The 18,891-nt window shown below is 40.2% G+C and overlaps 1 protein-coding gene across 2 annotated transcripts in view; it reads left to right on the top strand.

Annotated features, from left to right (window-relative positions):
- CACNA2D3 (calcium voltage-gated channel auxiliary subunit alpha2delta 3) overlaps window positions 1-18,891 on the top strand; it is a 771,963-nt gene that overhangs the window by 431,232 nt on the left and 321,840 nt on the right. For both annotated transcript variants that reach the window (XM_077776662.1, XM_077776663.1), the window contains exon 12: window positions 2,813-2,830. In XM_077776662.1, the coding sequence (XP_077632788.1) occupies window positions 2,813-2,830 (18 nt within the window). The remainder of the gene's footprint in view (window positions 1-2,812; window positions 2,831-18,891) is intronic.

The raw sequence follows: 18,891 nt of genomic DNA, 5'->3' as shown, positions 1-18,891 counted from the left end.
TAAACAAGTAGATTATGTAGAAATAAATCATATATATGCACAGAACTATAAAGAAAAAGTGCTGTAGGACCTTGAAAGATCATTGTGTCCAGAGATATGGTTTGCCATTCCCTAATTTTTCGCCCACAAAGGACATTGCTATTTGGCTCTTACATTCTTTCCAACAAAACTCAGACATAACTTCAGAATCCTTCTCAACACAGCCCTCCAGACAGCCATTACTAATCAGTCAGACTTGGCTCTCAAGACAAAACCTATTGGCCATCCAAGATTTGGCCCATTTCCCAGCCCTCCCTCCACCATCCCTTTTTACAGACAAGCATCTGGCCAAAGGCTGGAAGGCACGTGCCTCAAGACTCCAGCCAGAGGCCCCAGTGTCCGGTTGGTCAGGTTCCCAGCTAGGGGTTGTGTATACCATTTGTGACTATTGGGCGGACGATGTGCCATCAGGAGAGCCGGCTCCCAAGTAGTAGCATCTGTGGCTGCTGCTGATCTGATCTAAATTTGTCGTGTTCTATTCTGAAGCTCCTTCTCAGAGGTCCAACCTGCTGAGGGCACTGCAAGCTGTAATTTCTGTTCCTTTAAGGCTCCTGTAGGAAAGTGACTCTTTGTTTTCATGAGTTATTTCTTGAGGAAAATATATGTTTGGTGGAGAGTTTGAGGACAGTCTTAAACTGAGGACATCACCACAAAGGCCTAGTCTTTCATTTTCCTTCCCATATGCTTAAATGGGTGAGTCAAAAAGAGGTGTTTCCTGCTTGACTGGGACGAAGCTTCCAGAAAGAGAGAGAGAAAGGGTAGCTCTCCTTTCAGAGGCCTGTCAAGTCCAGCAGTTTGTGCAGGACTGAACTTTCGTATTTATTTTTCAGTTCATCAAACATTTGTAATCCTCAGGGCCCCCCGTGCATTTCCTATGACAAGCTGTGATTCAACACAAATGCTTTCCTAAGGAAACGTGCATTTATCATTCCCTTAATGTTCATGTCTCCAAGGTTTCTTTTCCGTCATATGAAAAAATGTTTAATATTTCAGAGACTTCACTTGAAGTGATTCCTCATTTTCGGCTTAATTTCTCACCACTTGATACATATTTTCTGAACCCCTAAGAAACACTGGAGGAACTTATGAGCTTCCTTTTTGAAAAGCGGTCACCGTAACCAGGAGGAAAGAATCAGAAAAGCATGCTTATACTATTCCTGTTTTCTTAAATTGGGAGACCTTTGGGGATAAACTTACTTGAAAAATGAGTGTTGGAGAGTTGAGGTCACTTTCCAAATCATTCTGGAGATGTCTCTGAGACCCAAGGCATCTTGTTGGTATGAGTCTATCCCTTCTGTCCTTTGCTGGGCTCCGTCCGCAGGTACAGGGCCTTAGGAAGCCCTGGTCTTGGTGCATATGAAGAGAGAGTGTTCCCAGGGCAGAATGAATGGGAAGGTCAAAAGGTTCAAATGGGACCCTAGGATGTATGGTTTAGTTATCTTGCATCTTCTAGCACTTCCAATGTTATAAACTCTATAGAAACAGAGGAAAGCCTGCAATCTCATTTCCTAGTGTGTGTGGCCTTTACTGTGTGAGTTGGGTTGAATGTACACATTCTAAAGTTAGTGCAGCTCTACAATTTATTATCTATGGGACATTGTATGATTACTGACCCTCTATTTTCCATTTTACTTTTCATCTGTAAAATGGGGATAATAAGGGTACCTAGTACTGGGTCTCTTTGATTTGTGGGATAATGCAAATAAAATGTTTAACACAGTGCCTGGTGACAAGTTCACACACAATAAATGTTAGTTAGCCTCTATGATGAGAAGGAAGTTTTGAAAATGATGTAACTCCTAGATTTGGTATTTAATACGTGGATAATGTAATTTCCATTTCAGATTAGACAAAATGCTTTTCAAAACACTGCATGCTCTAATGGCAGTCACAAATAATGGTGGTATTAAACTGCAGCCTAATAGTCTCAATGTTGAAAAGTAGACAAGTATGTCTCGTAAATGTTCATCTTTTTCTACATATTTATAATTTTAGTTTCTTGCCTGTACCATTGGGAAAGCTATTATGTCTTATTTTATGGATTGACTGACTGCATTTTCATTGTTCTTAGAATATCAACTTTACTTCAAATGCACAAATCCTTGTGCATGCTTCCTTAACCACCAATAAAGGGAACAGTTAATGTGCTACAAAGCAAGAAAAATTGACTTTAAAAACAGAACATTCTTCTAACAGTCTTACCTTTATGGAGAGAAGGGCTTCTCAACTTTGGCACAATTGACATGTGGGCTGGATAATTCTGTGTTGTGGGGGCTGTCCTGTGCGTTGTAAGATGTTTAGCAGCATCCCTGTTCTCTACCCACTAGAGGCCAATAGCTCTGGCTCCCTCCCCTCTCCCTGGTTTTGATGATCCCAAATGTCTCCAAACTGTCCTTCACCACTAGGGAATGACTGGTGTATAGGAAGAAGGAACTGGACCTTGGAAATGTGTTTGGGGCCACTGAACAGAAAAACCTCAGATCTAGCATTGCAGGAAGTTGCCCAACTGCCTACCTGGGTATGATGACTCCCAAAGCATGTGCTCACAGATTATCTGTTGATACTACAGATTCTGATAGCAGGTCAAGTAATCAGCACCATAGCTTAAATTGAGGAAATGACTTAGCTTTTGTTTTATTTCCCTGTTTTTCTCCCAGTATTGGTTTTTCCACTTTCCAATAGCAACCAAATGAAGTTTTACAGTTAAACTTGACTTTTTATGTAATGATTGCTTTCTTTCTTCTTTTTGTTTTGTTTTCCTGTTACTTTTCAGCTCCCTCAGGCACAAAAGGTAAACTCTTTCCCATCTCATTCCAGTCATCCCCAGAACTTGTGAATCGTGCATGTCTCCATGATTTTGTGTGTTCAGTTCTGTTCATGACCAGTGAAATGGTTTTCGTCTTACAACTTCAAAAGCCTGAAGTTGGGCAGGAACAGAAAGGCCGACAGACTCCTCTATCTGTCCATTGTCTCCCTGCCAAGTTAGTCCCATCAAAGAAACCTCTTGTGGTCAGTGGTTTGGGGGCAACTCTATGTCCAACCATTTGGTAAGAATTCTCAAATAATAGGTCAAGAGTAAGTTTAGCACACTCCTTCAAACATAGCATTCCAGGTCTTCCCTGAGGTACTTTCCTGGGGATACAGCTAATGTGAATAATTTGTAAAGGCCCAATAACTAAGTTTAGATTCTGGGCTCTTAAGCCAAATCTCTGAAGACTCCGTTGGGTTTCATTAATTGCAAAAGCAATAGCTCCTTTGCTTGCCCCATTGCCTGTACCACCTGGAGAGCATTAGAGCAAAGTTCTTGCCAATGTCAGACCCTTTCACTGGTCCTCATTGTCTGTCTGAGATGATCTGATTCTACCATCTAGAATATTCTCTGTCTACTAAGATTCCATGTGATTGCCATGCTGGCTTTGCTATGTTGTCCCCGTGGCATGTCATTGTATCCTAAAGACAGTTGTGGAAGAGAACATGACACATGATGCCTGCTGCATTGTTCTGGGATATTTCACAAACACAAGCAGGATTTCCAGAAGACACAGTGATTTCTGGGGGCCAGATGTGGGTTGGTTTTGTTTCAAGAGTTGAGGTAAGGCGCCTCCCCGAAATGTAAGCAGTACCTCCCAAGCTTTCCAGTTTGGAGCAAAGATGATTTGATTCCTTCCTGTTGAGAGAGATAGCACAACTGCTCTACAAAAGGCAGTCTGTTCAGACCATATGGACAACCAGAGGCCTAGAAATCATTACACAATTACTCAAATATATTTGAGATATTTAAACAAGGCAAGACATGCTAGTGTGTGACTTGGCTTGTGGTAATGTTTGATTACACTTCAGTGCCATCACAAAAAGGCTGAACACTTCATTAAAAGTTAAAGTATTTGAGTAGAACAACAGCTTCCAGGGTAAATACATGGTCAGAATTCCACATTATCTGGAAGGATTGGCATCCTTAATAGGTCATGCTTTCTTAATTGTCCACATTTGAAATTTCTTTGTAAAGAGACTTACCAAATTCAGTGCCTGAAACTGGATCAGCCTCAAATTATTCGCATTTATCCGTCAAATTTCCACTGATCCATATACAGATGCATTTTGTTGTAGAAGATTCCTCATGAATTTGAGGTGCCATCAGCCATGGAATTTTAAAACAAGGTTCAAAACAAACCAACACAGAATATGGTAAGAACTAAGGTTGCTGGGACATAGGATTCTTCAGTAGCACTCAGCTCCCTAACCTCTTTCCTTCTGTCACTGAACGTCACATACCCTGCAAATAGAAACTTCAGAATTGAGGAAGATGGCCCTGTGCCTTGCCAAAAGATGTTGGACTTGCCCAAGAACTTGCTCTGCAGCCCTATGTCACAAGGAATAGCTCTTCCTCCCCTATGCCTCACCATTGCTACAAATTACCTTTTTATTCACATTGAGAAAGGTACTTACCTTAAAAATTATTAAGACCCCTATGTGAAATGGTTCCCGAACTCCTGGAGTCATTTTGGGCAATTCAGCTCTTTGGAGAAGGAATTCCAACATAAACTTCTGGTATCTGGGCTGGAAGGTGAGGGCAGTTGAGGAAAGTCACACTGCAGATGGAAGGCATCCTCCCTCAGGGCTGCTAGTCTCAGTGGCTGATGTATGAGTACCCGTGTCTCTCATGTTCCTCCTCTCCCTTCCCCAATGTTACTTCAGTGACACATACAGAGGACTTTGCTAGAAGGATGGGGTTCTTACGAGTGCCAGAACCCCCTCAACCCCCCCAAAATATTGTTTTGCTGCTTGACCAGCAAAGGAATATGGTGGGTCCCTTTCCAGCCTTCATCCATTTGTGACCATGGGCAAGTTAATTAACCTGTCTAAGCTTTAGGTTTCTTTCTATTTAACAGGAATGATAGACTAGGTTTCCAGTTCTGTTATGAGAGTTACTCCTTTTACTTGGTCCTAGTATAGAACCTCATATATGCTAGATACTCACAAAACTTAGAGTTTCTGTTACCATTTGCATGTCTTGGCCTCTGATTCTCCAGAGCAGGAGATTGTATGTGATGTGGTGGTCTGGGGCCTCTGCAATGACTTGTGGTTCTGATTCAAGCCTGATGAGTAATCACGGGATGACAGAAGAGCCTGAGAGATGTGTGACACTCTTCCTATTTCATTAAAATATCTTCATTACCTGACTTCACCTTTTATATCAGCAGGAAGTGCAGATAGGGCTTGAAACCTCAACAAAGCAAAGGCTTCCAGAGATAATTTTTTTGAGAGATTCCTTCCCAAAACCTTTGACATTATCCATAGATTTCACCCATCCATGGACATGATTATAATGAACCTCTTCCAAACCCAAGAGATTGTTGTTCGGGGGGTAAAGGGGAGGCATCGCCAGCTGTTACGTCTTCGGCCTGCTTTTCACATGAGGTCATGGGTGCATACATTGGACCATATGGTGTCTGCATTTGTGCTGTGTTTTTGTTGGAATCTCTCTGTATCATCTGCAACTGTTTTCTCCATAAATATTTTAAATGGCTATGTCTCTGTAAACATGCTTATTTTAATCTCTTAGCTGATCTATCACTAAAAATGTCCCATTTGGGTGTCCTTCATATGTGTAGTAGTCATTAATGATTGTTTTCTATAAGTTATGGTTTTCATAATTCTGATATTTTGAGGATCTTTCAAGACTTATCTTCTAGTTTATGACTATTTTCTAGAACAGTGGTTTGCAAAAACAATTTTGTTTTGTTTTTCCTGTGATTCGTAAGCACCTCTGAGATCATTTCTAGACTCTATAAATTTCAACCCTTGATACCACTTTGGGATAGTACTACCTGGAGAAATGCCTAATCAATATTAAATATTTTCACCAAATGCAGTGAAGGGTCCTGAAGTTTTGGTTAAAAACAATGTAGCAGTACAGACCTGATGCCCTCAAACCATCACAAATCGGTTCTTTTTAGTGGAAATTGAACTGCTTTCTAAACCAGTTGATTGATTGTCCTTGAGTTGAACAGTGAAGAAAAGTCCATATATAAGAAAGATTTGCCTTTTTTTTTTTCTTTACATGGTACTTCTTGACTTTTACAAAAATATCTGGGAGGTGCTATTTTATAATAACAGCATAGCAGAATTACCCAAAACCATTTGCAAATGTACATTCAGTAGTCATTCATAGCAAAAATAGACCGTTTTTCAAGCTGCATATTCATTCAGGTAGGTTTTGTCTATAGAAATGAAACCTCAGTTGTTCACACCATGATTCATCACCGTAGACTGGGGCCTTCAATACTTAAAGGCAAAAATACTCTTTGGGCAATTCCAAACTTGGCTGTTTACATGTGTTAACTTTTCCACACATCGGTACCCCCTTCCCTTCATTTAGTGCTACTTTCACACCACTTTGGAGTTTTCCAGAGACAGTTTCTTGAAGGTTTCAAAAGTGCTCTGTCTTGCCTGGCACTGTATTAGTTAATATCCGTCTGAGAATTCTGAGCAGGCATAAGCATTTTTCTCGAAACCATAGTTAAAGAAAACCACATCTCTAATCCTGTTTGGAACAGCAATTGATGCATTCAGGGCTGCACAGTATGGCAAAACGATCCCTGTTTAATAGCCCTACTGCATGTTTTGTTTCCTGTTAGGAATAGCTTAACTTGCCTTCTTGAACAAACACAGCAGGGTTCAAGATCTGTTGTTCTAGGCCTGCTGTGATATTCTGTGCTGCTTAACTTGTATGAGGACTCAGGAGTGCATAAATTAGCCTCTTAAATGGAAGTCGATTTTGGGGTTTTCTTTCAGGATGGAACTGGTTTATTAATATCCCCCTCCTGAGTGTCAATGGGATCCTGAATTCATTTGCATTTTCTTTGTGTCCTTGTTCATATTATATTTAGGAGGGATAAATGGAAGTATTCATTTCTGCCAAGTTTTTCTTCCCCTTTTACTTTTTTTCCCCCCTTCTTTCTCTCATTTCTCTCCTTCTTTAGGTACAAACTTGTGCAAGTAGAACCTGGCCTGTTCTTATCTCTGTGTAATCAGATTTCAGCGATTGTGGGGCATCATTTATCATTCTTCGCCTCATTTAACTTCTGTACTTTGAAATGTTGAATTAACTGTCATTGAAAACAGAAAATTGAAAGTTTGCAAGGCTGCTGTTTTCATAGAACTGTAGGTCTAGTGATTTTAGTGTTTCATTACAGTTATATAACCAGCAAAATCCATGCAAATGAAGTGCAAAACTGAGAGGTGGTAACTATTTACATTCGGTTCTGGTTTATGACTCATTTGCTTTTACCTTTACTTGCTTTGTGTGTAAATTATTATATCTTGTTTTTATAACCCAATCTTCCCCCTTATCATTTACTGTTTTATAGGAACATGCACAGGCATCTTTTATATGCATTCCCAAGCTGGGGCTGGTAAGATTGACAATGCTGAGTCTGAAAGATGGTAGCATAGTGGGCTACCACTCACATTGGTGAATCCTTTCTGTGAGTAAGAAAAGGGAAGCAGAAACCAGAGTGAGTTTAGCCACTTCCCATACCCAGTATGATGGAACTCTGTGGAGACCAGAGTCACAGCATACTGCTGAACTGGAATGATGATCACAGGACCCAATAGTTTGTTCCCCACTGTAGTTCTGTGTGGGTGTATCTGTGGCAGCCCAGACCAGCTGAGGAAGGAGGTGTACTTTCCCAGTTTCATACCCATGGGAGTCTTGGCCAACCACTCTCCTGTGGTCCTCTCCAATTCTGTTTTTGAGTCAATAAATATAGGAATGCAAGACACTCAGATTGAAAGTGCATGGCCTCCCAATGATGGGATGGCCAGCAGAGCAGCACACAAGAGCTCCTCCAGTTGAAGTCCTCTGTGAACCAGTGGGAGACCTTGGGGCCCCATTCATAAGCAGGATGCTTATTTGCATTTCTTGCTTTAAAAAGCTAATTGGTTAATTTTAAACAGCCTCATAATGTGTGTTTAGTGGTGTATCTGAAAAAAAATATTCAGGTTTCATCCCATGTTCATATATATTAGAACTTTCATAGTAAAGTTATAGTTTGTAACAAGGATAAAAGCAAGGTAAGAACCAGAATTAGGTATGGAAAAGTAGGGTTTTTTTGTTTGTTTGTTTGTTTTTTAGTTTTTAGCTTTTATACTATTAGGCATAAAAATTGGTCAGAGACAAAAAAGCAAAACAAAACAAAATTCCTCCAAAAATACATTGCTAGTACATATTAAGAATTCTCACACTTGCACACTTTGATCCAATAATCCCCTTTTGTAGAAAGAATCTAACCTAAATTGGTCAGTGACTTGCAATTTTATCTATAATGAGGAAAAGAAGAGCCAAAATATCCAGCAATAAGAAAGTGGTGATAAAAGTTGCCGAAGTTCCAAAGGATAGGAAGCCATTATAAAATTGTGGTCAAAATGAAATTTAATAATGTAAGAAACAAATTAGCTTTAAAATCAGAATAAAACATTTTATGTACATTATGCTCTTAGTGTGTGTGTGTGGTGTGTGTGGGGTGTGTGTGTGTGTGTGTGTGTGTGTGTGTGTGTGTGTTTGTGTATAAACATACAGATGTACAAAACATCATTGGAGGAGTGCCTGGGTAGCTCAGTCCGTTAAGCATCTGACTTCAGCTCAGGTCATGATCCCACGGTTTGTGAGTTTAAGAGCCCCACATTAGGTTCTATGCTGACAGCTTAGAGCCTGTGTTTCCATCTCTCTCTCTGCCCCTCTCCTGCTCTCTCACTCTTGCTCTCTCTCCAAAATAAATAAACATTAAAAATTTTTAAAAATCATTGGTAAGAAATGCATAGACATGTCTAATAGTGGATATTCCCTTTTGGGAAGAGAACAAGTATTTATTTTGCTTTATTCTTAATACATTTCTGTACTTTTCAAACTCTGTGCAGTGAGCATGTATTTTTATAAATAATTATATTTATAATAGCGAACTAAATGTATTACTCATAAATATGTTGAATGAGCAAATAAGGCTTAGTCTAATAATTGTTTGGTAAGCCTAACTCACTCCAGAAACATGGAAAACTAGGAAATTCAAACTCAGTTTTAAAAACACACATAAAATAACATTGATTCTTGGTACAAACAGCTCTAAACAGAAGATAGACAATTTACCAATGATGTGTTGTCTTATGTGGGACAATTGAAAAGTGCCCTTTGTTTATCAAAAAACTTTCATTCTCTAACTGAAAGAAACCATTTTTGATCTTTAGTCAACACTTAGAGTAACACTGATCTGAGTCTGGGCAATCCAAGGAAATGCAGGTGCATGGTTGAACCCTGGGGGTTGCCTACCCTATACAAAACTCATTTGGAGGTGTTGCCTGTCCTACTGACGCTTCAGTCAAGGCTCATTAAAAGTAAAGGCTGCCTTGGCTTTCGAATGGTAAACATGGAAGAGGAAAGAGTGACTTTTGCCCCAACTGCTATTTGGAGAGTGCTGTTACTGCACAATCCAGCCCTTAGTGGTGTGCATACATGACAGAACAGGGCCATTCCACTCTTACGGCAGAACAAAGAGAGCCCAGCTGTCCAAAGACCAACTGCAGTGTTAGCTGGAGATGGAGTTGACACCCAGCCCTGCCAGTTCTGCCTGGCAATCTTGGGACCAGGACACCATCATCCTGAGCCTTTTCTCCTTGACATAATTGGGTGAAAACATCCCCTTTACAGGACTCTCCTGAAAAACACATGAACCGTGCTTCCCAGGGCCATCCACACTGACTAGACAACCAGAGGGCGAGCTGACCATGGCAGAAGCAATACTACCCATCATGCTAGTAGTATACCTTGTTTAATAGAGACAAATTTGGTACAAATAAAGCAGAAATGACTTTGAAACACTGATGTTTCTGAACATCTGAACATCTAAACACTGATGTTTAGAACACTGGTGTTCTAAAAATAAACAAAAAAGTAGAAATTTTTGTAAAGCCAAAAACCAAGAGTTGATTTAAAAGTCCCTATTATCTCAATGCTTTCGAGCCTCAGACTTCATGTTTAGTGTCTTAGGAATTCAAAATGTTCTTTAAAAAATTCTCATGTATTTAAGACATGTGAATGTTTTCTACTATTTATTTAAATCAAGTACAACTATAAAATAGGGCTGTCTTGAGATGTGAAAAATACAAATCCTACTGATAACATTACTAAAATGAAACACCCTTTTCTTTTGAAGAAACATCTAAGTAAAAACAATGTATTTTTTAAAAAATGTTTTCATTAAAATTGTTCTTACACTCCCCAAATAAATATATACACTCCTTTTCCTTCTACATAGAAAGAAAGGCAAAATATTGAGAAGAGCTATTTAACAAAGCCAGTGAAGTTAGCTATGGTGGCATTAATGTCAGCATAACTTATGTCAAACCTGGAGACTCTCTTGAAGAGGACATCACAGGGCACCTGATGTTCTAATTTCCTTGCTTCTAGATGTCATTCCACAGGGCATGCTTATTGACCCAAGGGCGATCATGAGCTCAAAGAATTGCTGTTTTGAGGTCTCCTCTGTATTTATTGGTATATTTAGGGCAACTATATCTATCACTTGACACACTAGATGTGTTTCCTGAAAGCAGTATATGAATGTACACTTTATAGGCCAAAGCCCCGGAAGAGAGCATATCATTGAGAGGTCAGCCTCATGGAATACCTGAATGAAGGTATTCAGGCAACCCAGAGAGTGTGGACTTGAATCAGAAAAGCATTTATTTTTTGGTTGTGTTACTATGTTTCTGTTAGTTCTACAGGAAAGAGGAAGGAGAGAGAAGGCCCAGTAAAGAACACCATTCCAACACAGGGCTAATAAAAGTCCGTACAATTCAATTACTCATCTGGAAACCAAATCCACGTCAAAATGTAAATCTAAGCCAAGTCTGTATGAAATCAATGCCAAGTCACTGATATTAACTTGACTTGATGGGTCTTCACAGGTATGGATTTCCTATATGGCAGTGTGGTACAAAAATACCATGAATTAACTCAAGAGAAAACACACACACACACACACACACACACACACACATTCTCTCTCTCTCTCTCTCTCTCTCTCTCTCACAGGCACAGCCTTCCATTGCTTTACTTTTTTTGGCATAATGTATTGATATCAACTGTTATAATTTTTGCTTGCAGAATTTATCTACCTGTATTGTTTCTGCCCGTTAAAATCAATTTTAATTTTAATGAAGCAACTGTCTTTTCAGTTTGTTTTTCTAAACTGAGCCACTTATTTGTTGATCTGGTCATAGTTCAGCTGCCTTATCCCTTTTCCATGTTACTGGCTGGTCAGACCCCAGATTAATGGATATATATTCATTACAAACCCAAATGTAGCCCAGTTCCCTGAGAACTGCAGGCATGGCTCTGTGTGAGCTTTCAGACAACTCATGCCGAAGAATTCGACTGAAATGCCCTCTGGGGTAAACTGGAACAGTTGTGCAATTTTGCACAGCAACACGACTAGCAAGTTCAAAAACAGAAAGTTAGATGTTTATCCCTTCAAATTAACTGGAAGGATTTTGGAAAACCCAACCTAGTTTCATGAGGTAGAAAAATGTCAGGCAAGGGACTAATGCCATGGTATGGATTTTCTTTTTCCAGAAATGACTCACAGAATTGAACCACTTGCTGAATCATGAATCCTTGTGTGCTTGGATTGGCCCCATCCATGTTTGCCCAGGCCTGGGATGCAGCAGATAATTTGGGTGCTTCTGAAGCATCTGTCTCTTTCTTCCCCAGCCCCTTCTTCCCAACAGTTTCTTTCCCAGTATGCTTCCTTCCTAACCTCCTTCAGTGTTTACAGTTACAATAACCACCTCCCCCAACAGCTTTCTAAGGCATTTAGTTTAGCTATTAAAGACATGATGTTCTGTAATAGGACAAAAGAGTAATATTTTTCTGTTGTATTTATGCAATTCAAATGGAAAGATGGATGGAGTTCTAATTTAGTAGAGCAGTGGCTGAATTCTGGAGAAGCTGATGAACTTTTCTCCCCTAGCCGAGAATGGTCCTTAGGAGAGCATTTGTACTTGTTGGATGTGGTAGGCACTGTACTGGGTGCTTTATATCTATAATTCCCCTTAATTCTCCCAAGAACTATGAAGGGTATTCCCACTTTAGTGGTGATTAGTGTGGCTGCCTCTTTCATTGCACTCCAGGATCCTTAAGGCAAAAGATGACCTTTGTCTTTGTCCTTTACAAAAAAGAAGTTGAAGGCACAGTGATTGGGACAGGGCCTCTAGTGTCACATGGGCCAAAGCCTGAATCCCCATCCTAGTGCTCTCTGTGAACTGGTGCACGGTACTTTGTGCCTTTATTTCTTCACCTACAAGATGGGCATGGTCACTTTTCAAGGTCTGTGTCAGGGTTAAATTTAAGGCTATATAAATATAAAAACATTGACAGCGTGTTTGGTAATACCAAGCTATGCTTGGAAATAGATATTGATATATGGATAGATGGATTGACGGATGGAAAGATGGATGGATAGAAGGGTATATAAATAAAAATGAGTCCATAAGTTTAGGTGACCTGCTCTGGGATTTAATTCCACATGCTTCTATAGATCATTATTCCTCTCTATGCTGCTTCCCAAGGAAATCATAGTGTTCAACTAAACTGTTACCAAAAAGGAGAAGGAGGAGGAGGAGGAGGAGGGGAAGAGGAAGAGGAAGAGGAAGAAGAAGAAGAAGAAGAAGAAGAAGAAGAAAAGAAAGAGAGGAAAAAATATTTTTTCTAACTCGGTGGCATCCCATGGACATCATTAACATTCTGTCCCTACCAGAGGCAGCAGCATGTAAGCACCAGCATCTCAGAACCTACTCAGAGTCTGTCACCACATGAGTGTAGGCACAGTGCACACAGATACGAAGTGAAGGAGCCATGAGTGAGCAGAGGCCACAGAATATGAAAGGAGTGTCTTGTTCAAGTTCTGGTACCAATTCTCTGTGACTTCTTTTTTTCCTTGGACCTCACTTATAAAATAAATAAAAGGGCAGAGTTGAAATGAATTCATTCCGGGATCATGTGCAGAGCACTTCTTATATACCAGATCTGTGCTGGATAAAAAGAGGAATCATTCCCAACTTCTGCCCATGGAGTTTACAAGCTCTACCGAATTTTCAGTTTTTCTTCCAGCTATAGTGTTCAGTAACTGCTGTATTAACAGTTTGCACAAATTTGGTCCTAGATGGTATCTTAGGTTGTAGAGTAAATATGATTATCTTTGTAGTGAAATTTGAGAACATCTGGTTCCCATTTCCACTTCATTAAGGAAGGTTTTATGGAGGAAGCGACGTTTCAGGGGGTCTTTAAACAAGAGGAAGGTTTTGTCCCAGGGCCCCAAAGCTCCAAGAGTTGACTGTATTTTCAGGCATCTATTTGGGAGGCGTCTAAACCACGTTTGTGAAAATATAAATGCTCAGCTATGGTGGTGGGGAGGGGGTCATATATGTGTCATACTTATCATCATGAATATTAGCCAAACCCTAATGCCCTATGTAATTTTTATTATCATCATTCTGGAGCATTCTTGAAATAAGCATGTTGTACCCTAATAAACAAACAAAGCAGTTTCACAAAATAGCTTTCAGATACATTGATGTCTAATATTCTTTTGCCCATGGGTTCACTTGTATATGTGTCCCTGGCCAAAAACCACGTGTTCCCTCTGTTTAGATATTTACTTATAAAACATATTCCCTGCTTAATGATGTATCTCAGAAATGCTGGAAAAAGAGGAAACAACATAAAAATTTTCCCAAATAATAACAACTTTATTAGAAAACCGTTATTTTGAGATTCTCATGCAGATGTTCCATCATTCTCCAGCACTATCACTCACAAAGTTGTCTTCAGGTTGTTAAAAAAAAAAGAGAGAGGACAAACAAATTCAATAATTGAGTTCATACAAGATGCAAAGTTCAAAGAGGGAAATCTGTTTACTTTCGTATTAAGACAACTTGAAATGCAGTAAATCTCATAAGAACTCAGGGTCTCCAAATCTCAGACGCAAGGAATAGTGATTCAATAAGAAGCAGAAATGTCTTGGCTGAAAGCAAAATGTCATTGGTGGAGCATTCTTGAGGACTTAGTGACCGCACTTTTCCAAGACGATCAAATATAAAGCAAGGGGAAATGTTACTTGGAAGATTGACGTATTCTTACTTCTTCTTCTTATTTCCCACTGCTACTTTTTTAATACTTTGCAGTATTTAGGATTCAGGTATCTTACAAAAATGGTGAAAGATGCCAGTGCAAAATGAGAATCTAAACAATGGTTGTTGTTCTTAAATTGTCTAGATTTTAAAAGGGAAGCAGTTCATCTGTAGAGTATCAAAAAAGGCAGCCAATTCATATTGCTTACATTGAAAGAACCAGCCCTTCAATTAAAAGTAGTGATGCCTGCTTTTTCTAAACCTCTTACTATACAGAACATCTAAAATACTTATAATCAAGCATCATATGTTTAACCCAGAATATAAAAACTTTACTCTCATAGAATTTTCATGTCAGAGTGTTACCATGGTTTGTTTAAAGGAGTATTTTGATCTTTAAGCAAAAATATTTGTTTGAATAGGATTATTATTATTATTATTATTTATTTTAAGACATTAATATTCATTGCAAACATATGCTGTAGAGTGATTTTATTTATAAATGCTTTATATATATGAAAATTCATGGGGATGTTCCTTTCATTAAAATTTTCAACTACACAGAAAAGATATTTACAAAAAACCAAAGATACACAGGTAGAGTAAGGTGACTTAGAAATCTTTTGGCTTTTTCACTGAAACAAGCTATTCTTTCTTTCTGTTCTCATTTCAAAATGGCATTTTAGGTTATTGAGCAAGTGTATTTCTAAATATACATAACATGTGTAAAGCCTCTCATTTAAAACTGACCATTATTGAAACAGCTAGTAAATTTCATGACTATCAGTAACAGCTGTGGAAATCTAAATAGGAGTAAAATTCACAGAGTCAGATGATGTTAACATCAGCCAAACAGAGAATGCTGATACTGTGCACCCTTTTGAAGCATGAGATGCACCAATAGGGTTTAGTTTCCATGTTTCAGTTGCTCTTCCTCTGTAAAGTGTCTGCATCTCCAGCAGGAGGTGTGTCCCAGGACAGTAGTTAAGACCCATCATTGAGTGTGGCTCTTTCTAGGTATTTTCCCCCTTAATCTCTGCTCAATATTGGAGATAAGGGGTGTTGGGATGAGGAAAGGAGCAGGAGAATTGGGGGAGGGGCCACAGGCAGGCATTGAAAGTGTAGGTATAGAGGACTTTTTTTGGTCTTGGAATAAAAAGGAAGGCCCAGGGATTTGTTTCTGTGGCGGGTCTCTATGCAGCCACACATTCTGCTCACATCCTTTTTCCAGATCTGTGTTTCCCTGCTGTCCTCCCTGGTGCTGTTACTAATTTGTACGGAGTGTTATTCTGGTGGTTTTCTACTATCCACCCTCCCCTTACCATGGAGTATAAAAACTGAAGGACATGAATACCATCTGTTCCCATCTTGTTCCCATTGCCCCTTATCATGTGCTACTGAAAGAACGGCCCTCGGGATTCCTAGGTATTGGTAAACTTAAGCTCATAGAGAGAGAAGAGAGAAGACCTCCCCCTTCCTGCACATCCCCTGTCACACCTTAAAGAATCACCGGCTCATCTTTTAAAATGTTTCATCTTCTATTTAAAGATGTACAAAGCTTTGTTTGTCCACTTCTTGGTACTATTTTTTTCCCTGTCAAGGTAGAGGTTATTAACAGAACCATGAGGTGAGACAGGCTATCTTTGCTTCCACTGGGTGGGGAACCAAGTGACATTGCCTACCTTTTAAATACATTTTTACTGAAAGGCTATCCTCTGGAAATGGCTCATCTCCCAGGACCTTGTGCCTCCACTTCACCCAGACCGCCACTAAATGGTGACAGTGTCTTTTCATGGAGTGCAAGTTGGTGTTCATCTCCGGTGTTGGAAGGAAGACACAGCAGAAATGCAGCTGTGTACTCACAAATTATGTACAATGTTTATTTATTAGAGTATACATTCATATCATGTACTCCCTTAACATAGTCAGTATGTTGATTGATTTTAATGAAAAAGAAAAACAAACATAAGAAAGGCAAAGTATAGAAGAAATATAATCTTTGAGAAGAGTCGGCGAGTTGACCTTTGTTCTTGCCATAGAACCATTCTCTCCCTGAGCTGAGCTCCCCATTTCTGCACAAACTTCTGTTTGAGCCCAAGCCGCCAGGGCTGAGCAGCTGTGGCAGGAGGCTGTGCTTGAAAACCACCTGGCAGCCCATTTGAGGGCTGCCCTTAACTTGTTCAAATGCCTTCTGAGGGCCCAGTGTCCAGGGTTCCTCCTTCCTCCAGGGCTTGACACTCACCCTCAGGGGTCTCTAACTGCAGGGGGCTCAGGCCCTGGCACTGGTGCTGGCAAGCTTCCCGTGCGTGGAGACATGAGGAAGGCAGCATAATAGGTATCTTTCAAAGGGCAGGGGGGCTGCTGAAGCACCCCTGTAGCCACAACTTGTCCCCGTGGAAAGGGCCCTGCTGGGGCTCTGGCGGTGCCTGCACCCTGCCTCCCTTTCTGCCCTCTTTCCCAGCAGCTTCCTGCCACTCTGTCAAAGTTGACTCTGGTTCTGCAGCTTCTCACTGTCTCTTTTCTCAAGGCGGGCAAGCGTCTATTTGTTATGAAAGTTTTACACAAAGTCCTAATAACAATAGTTTTTGTACCATCATAAAGAGTCATCATTTCCCTAGATGACTACTCATTACTGCCCATTGCCATTCAGTATTTGAGGACTTTAGAGATACCTAAATTGCCTCCCTTGTGGAAAGGACACACAGCCACTCATCTTAAGGATGTTGGGACTGTCTTTCCTTTGGCCCTTTTGGCCTCTGCAGTGTCTCCCTGTGTCGGTTGTACAAGGTACTTGGGACCATCTCGTTGAGTATCTATAGCTACCTAGGTTTTTCTCTAGTCAGTATTGGCACTTGTGCAGGTCAGAATTCTTCTATTATTAGAGTTACAAATCCAGTCCATACTAATTTGGGCAAAAACAAAACATTCCCCGGAGACCCCAGTAATGGAAAATAGCATAAGTGGAGTTGAGCTCAGGGATGAAGGCATCCAGGGACCGGTTTCCTCCTCCCTTGTCCCTCTCCCTTGCTCCCTCTCTGTCTCTCCTTCTGCCTCATCACTCACACACACACACACACACACACGCACGCACATGCACACACACGCACACACATACACACACATACACATACTTCTCCTCCTGTCTCTAGGTTGACTTTATTTTCTTTTTTTTTACTTTATTTTTTATTTTTTTTATTTTTTTACAAATAGTTTATTGTCAAATTAGTTTCCACATAACACCCAGTGCTCATCCCCACAAGTGTCCTCCTCCATGCCCATCCCCCCTCCCCCCACATCCATCAGTCCTCAGTTTTTGTNTAGTTTTCATCATACAGATCTCTTGTATCCTTGGTTAGGTTTATTCCGAGGTATTTTATGGTTTTTTGTGCAATTGTGAATGGGATCAGTTTCTTGATTTCTCTTTCTGTTGCTTCATTGTTGGTGTATAAAAATGCATAGGTTGACTTTATTTTCTTAGTCCCTTCTCTATGAGGAAAGGACATGGTTATCAGGCTTACTTTCTTATAACTATCCATAAAGGGGTGTAGAGAGTTTTTCCTATTAGTTCCAGATTGGAGAAAAAAAAGAGAAAGAGAGAGAGAGAGAGAGGAAGGAAGGAAGGAAGGAGGTAAGGAAGGAAGGAAGGAAGGAAGGAGGGAAGGAGGGAAGGAAGAAAACAAGTGGCTTCGGCAGGGGGGGGTGTGTGTGTGTGTGTAGTATCCTGGATGGCTCAGCCTGGGTTCAGTGCCCAGTGACATGTAGAATGGGAGACATTAGTTGCCAAGAGAACCTTGTGGATGAAAGGGATGAAGAGGACTTCTCTAAAGAAAGGGAGTAATATTTGAGGAGAAAAAAAGGAAAGAAAAAGAAAAGTTCTGGGCAGCTTTGAAAAATGTCTCCCCCTTCATTTTTCTACTGATACACATTCTTATAAAGCAAATGGATGAAACTGCTATACAGCAGGGAATTTGTCCCTGGTTTTGTTAAACTGATTTTCTGGAAGCATTCTGAATCTGTCACTTAAACCCTTACAGATACCCGTAAATGCTGGACATTTTTACTTCAGTGCAGGTTAGTCCTGAAGAAGATAGCTTCTTTGCTCATGTAATGAGAGCCAGTGTGGCCTCCTCAGCCAGCTCTTCTTCCTCTGTCCCATTGCTTTTCTGTCTCTTCTGGGGGACTTCGGGACCCTTGAGGGTAAGACCTATATCTCATGCCTAGATATCTCCCAGCACTTGGCATGGAATTTGCCTCATAAGCTGATGCTCAAGGAATGTTCATCAAGGCAATCAATGACTAGACCAGCAGCAACAATAGACAAGAACTCTGGTGGTTATTCTATCTGGAGCCACACCCAAGAGTTTTCTGCATTGCCAGCTAGTGCCACTGATGGGAAACTAATCAAGCCTTAGGAGTAGAAGGCTGGCATCACTGCATGTACCTCACACATGAATCCACATGCATATTCATACGAGCCCACATGCATGATTAACTTGGGAAGCTGACAGGAAGCAGTCAATCTGTTGAGCAAGTTTGTGTTTTATAAACCAGATGTTCAGTATTATTATTCATCATTTCCTTTGATACCAGAACGGTCCCCATTATGTAGCATAGGAAATGAAGGATATGGAATAATATACACTTATTATACAACAGAGCACCACAACC

Source organism: Crocuta crocuta, unplaced genomic scaffold (genome assembly GCF_008692635.1).
Source record: "Crocuta crocuta isolate KB4526 unplaced genomic scaffold, BGI_CrCroc_1.0 scaffold87, whole genome shotgun sequence".
Lineage (NCBI taxonomy): Eukaryota > Metazoa > Chordata > Mammalia > Carnivora > Hyaenidae > Crocuta > Crocuta crocuta.
Note: the sequence above shows the minus strand (reverse complement) of the source record. Positions and strands in the feature narration are given on the sequence as shown.